General features: G+C 33.7%; 1 protein-coding gene across 1 annotated transcript; it reads right to left on the minus strand.

Annotated features, from left to right (window-relative positions):
- Positions 1-492: 492 nt before the first annotated feature.
- ndufa3 (NADH:ubiquinone oxidoreductase subunit A3) lies at positions 493-4,184 on the minus strand. The gene is given in 4 exon segments (NM_001003516.3): positions 493-1,437; positions 3,661-3,738; positions 3,820-3,891; positions 4,129-4,184. Coding segments are annotated over 4 exon segments (252 nt in total). The 5' UTR covers positions 4,139-4,184; the 3' UTR covers positions 493-1,345.
- Positions 4,185-4,555: the final 371 nt, after the last annotated feature.

Here is a 4,555-nt window from a genome sequence, read left to right on the forward strand (position 1 = left end):
TTTTTAAAAAGTTTTTTTGTGTGTAGTTTGAAACAAAAACACATTTCTTGGCATATGGAAAACATCTGATTACTTGTGATAACTTTTTCTTTCAAAGGCACACAGGAGTATAGCACATTTTAGTATAGTTTGTGATCACTATGCTGACGTTTTACTGTGAAATACTCAGAGAAAACATTTAAGCCCTCAATTTAGGATTGACATCCGCTACTTTTAGCTTTAAGATGTTTTGTGAATACGGGATCTGAGTAATAAACTCATATAGCTACAAACACATCTACACTAAAAACGATATCTGTTACAGTTTCGGTATTTTGTGATTCCCAAGTGTTTTCAGTTTATTTACGGCTGTGAATTGCATTTTGGGAGCTCGATCTCTGCTCTGCCGACTTTTGGCGTTGAAAATTCAACTCTACAGTTTAACTTTCATTGACATTTTAGTAGTTTGAAATAATAGAATGTGTAAAAAATAATATACAGAGAAATACATCTGTAATATAACAAAAACGAACTGGCAGTTTATTACAAGGTTTTTGTAGCGTAATATACAACAGCAGCCCAGACAATATCACTTTACACTGATATATTTTTACTTTTAAAGGCTAAAAGTTCTTGAGATTGATATCAAGGAACCATAATGCAATTTAAAAGCATAAATAGACATGGAAAAAAAAAACATGATACAGAATTTATGTCAAACTGCTAACTTACAGATATGTTTTACAGTGTAAATGAGCACTGGATTCAGAGTCTCTGTGGATCAGTCATATTTTTGATTCTTGAATGTTTTAATGTCATAACTATATCCTTTTCTAAATGATCTTACAATAAACAAAGTTAATCTCTGACGTTTTATGCGTGTCGGTCTCTGTTCCAGCTTTATATCAGCTATATGGCTGGTGTTTATTGTTGATCTGGCAGGTGAAACGAGAAGGATATAAACGGAGGTTGGAGCCAGGCCAGCTACAAGTTAGTAGGACTTGAGCTCTAAGTGGGCTTTATAAACCTGGAGTTTTCATTTTATTATTGTCATTTATATGACATAGAGTCCAACCTATAGTGTTTAATGAATGTCTACACCTACTCCAACCCTAAACCCAACCTCACAGTAACCTGTTGTGTTTTATTAATGTCTACAACAACAGCAATCCAGCCCACTTGCGGCATAAGTCCCTCCCACTTGGGGGTTGCCCAGCCTACATGCAGTAAAACCCCTCCCACATGGAGGTCTCCGGTCTGAAACCTATAATGATTAAGAAAAATGACAAGATAATCAAATAAAGAGTTTTATTATTGAGACTGAAGTAAAGGTGGATGTGGACTGTACAGGATTGTGTAGGACTTCTCACAGGTTTTTCAGCCATTCCAGGTTGCTTCCCTGTGGGTCAGACGGATGTGCTGGGACGTCCGGCATGTTTCCATCATCTCGAACAGGTACTGAAGAGAGATATATCAATCTAAAGGTTAAACTAACAACCACTGAATAACTGGTCGTGCATGTTGAGAATAAATGCACGTAAAATAACAATACATTTTAATATTAAATCTTAAATATGTAAATTAACATTACAATACAGCTGTAGTCAGAATTATTAGCCTTGCTGTATATTTTTCCCCAATTTCTGTTTAACAGAAAGTTTTTTTTCCAACACATTTCTATGCATAATAGTTTCAATAACTCCTTTCTAATAACCAATTTATTTTGTCTTTACTATGATTTCAGTACATAATTATTTTGCAAGACATTAGTTCCAGCTTAAAATGATATTTAAAGACTTAACTAGGTTAATTAGGCAAGTTGGAGAAAGGCAAAAATTCCTAAATCTTAAACATCATTTGGGGAATATTTGGAAAAAAAAATAATAATAATAATTTTGACTTTAACTGTATATTTAAAAAACATTGGGAAATTTTTGTTAAATTGTAGCAAAACTATAGCCCTGTTCCAAATGATATCATTAAAATTCTGGTTTCAGCAGAATATCAATAATAGTGACAATTGCACTTGCACTTATTTGACTCGAATATGAAACCTTGAAGGTGCAAAATGTTGATGTTTGAAAGCACCAAAACAAACACGCCCATAACACAGAACTCCACCCCTTTTCCCATCTCTGCTATAGTAACTAAACACAGCTCCCCACCAAAAACATTTAAACATGTTCTTTTCACTCGGTCAAGCTTTTTAAAATGTACCACAGACAAAATTATTAGCACATTTTATTTATATAAAAAAATGCTGTTTAATGAGGCAAAAAAATTTATATAATTTAACATATTTCGTAAAGTCTCAATTATTATAGTTTGACTGAAATAAAAATACATGAAATTTTTGAAACTGATTTTAGAAATCTTTTTTTATATCGTGTAATAATTTGTGCAATTTTAAATTGGGATTATTGCCATATTGTCTTTATTTGAGAGACAGGAAATTAAGTGGGAGCCGGAATTCGAACTTAGAATACTGTTGCGATCATTTAAATCTTATTTACATTGGCTGGAATAAAATAAATACATAAAAAATAAAACTGCAGCACAATACGAAGTAGGGCTGCACGATATTGGAGAAAACAAACAGACATTGCACACACACACACACACACACACACACACACACACACACACACACACACACACACACACACACACACACACACACACACATAGTGATATAAATGGAATTTCAGCAGTTGACTTTAACAGCTTGTAAAGAATTCATAATTTTAGATGGATTGGGATGACTCTGTAGGAAAGCGTATCTGCATAAAATAACATTAAAAAAATTGATACGCAAAGTTAAATTCAACAGAGAAACGATGCAAATAAACAATGATTTATGTTTTTCTGGGGAGTCAAACAGTATTCAGAAGCAGAAATTAAATGATCACCGTATGATAATAAGGACAGCACTATTGTTTTAATTGAATATAAACTTTAATATTGTACAATTGATCTTTAAGCGGCAAATGTTACATTTATTGTGCCCAAATGGCTTAAATTTGCTTCAAATTCTTACAGTCAGGTCTTCAAAATACATGCAAATAATAAACTTTCACTCCAAGGTAAAACAATGAAATTACTCCACTATGTTGTTAACTGTAATGTCTGGTCAACTATGATCCCAACCACATTGATTGAGGTAAATTTGGTTTCATATTTGCACATTCATTTAGTGACAACTTGTGACATGCTCCCTATATTGTTTACCACGGTACTTTGAATATAATGTCAGAAATTACATGTAAATATTTCTTCAAAACAGCATTAGCACTATTTAATTGACTGTGAACAATGTTATACTTTGTCATTTGGCTGTTAATATGATTTCATTATTAGTACTTTGCAAAGAATACTTTTCTGAAAATATATTATTAAGGAGGAAGTCTGAATGTGTGAATATTAAACCAACTTTACCTCAATACTACATTGCGATATCGATGGTTAAACGATTTATTGTGCAGCTCTATAGCTGAGGTTAATATCATTTTTTTCTGATATAGTGCAATAATTCGCAATTGATACCGTGCAGAGGCTATAAGAGAATATTAAAAAGCTAATTTTTATTTTTGTGTGAACTGCCCCCTTTAAAGCTGCGTTACATGGTTACAGTTTTCACAGGAGAGATGAGATGTTTAGCTTTAAAAGTGAAGAATAACATACCTGGATAATTGTACGGAACAGCCTTGTTCATCATTGCTGTGTATTTTGTATAAGGGCTCACGAACGGCACAATGCAGGCTGAATGAACAGCAAAACACATAAGTTACAATCAAAAAGAAGTAGATGAATATTCATAAGGTACATTAATCTCGCACTCACCTGCCACTCCGATCACACAGGACACTGCAATCACAGGCTCCTTATCCCACATATACTTCAACAACCTGCCAACTGTACAAAACAACAAACAAAACGTTAAATGTTGAGCTGCTAAATTCAACGACAGCTGCTGCGAGACCAAGGTCATTCTCCCATTCGCACATTATACATTCATTAAACTTTAATACACCGATACAATATAAGTCCTCTCATGGTCTCCGACTGATTGTGTCGCTTTAAAATGTGACAAATCTGTACTACAGTAAAACAAGACATCTTTGAAGCTGCTAGCATGCGAAATGTACTCACCTGCCGCCATGTTTGCTTCAGTGAGTCCCGTTCGGGCATCATGGGAATTGTAGTTCGATGACAACGCAGAAATGACGTACTTAAAGTGCGCCTCAGCTTCATTTGCCGTACATTTGAAGGCTTTGTTATGTTAAATATTATTTAGTTTAAATGTTAATAAAACAAAATATTGATTAGAATGTAATTATTAGGCGTTGGCATTAACTGTAGGCAGTCAGCCCTGCTGTCATGATGACAGACAAATCCAATTTTAGAGTCGTAAACAATATAAAACGATGATGTTAAAATATATAGAGACGGTAATTTTTTGGTCATTGAAGACTTTAAACATCTAATTTCAGGTCAGATGAGTATTTTAAAACTCGTTTTGTTATTGTGAGAGCCGTGTTGAGGAAGTTTTACAGGATTATGTGCCATTAAAGAACCC

This window comes from Danio rerio, chromosome 16 (assembly GCF_049306965.1).
Source record: "Danio rerio strain Tuebingen ecotype United States chromosome 16, GRCz12tu, whole genome shotgun sequence".
Taxonomy (NCBI): domain Eukaryota; kingdom Metazoa; phylum Chordata; class Actinopteri; order Cypriniformes; family Danionidae; genus Danio; species Danio rerio.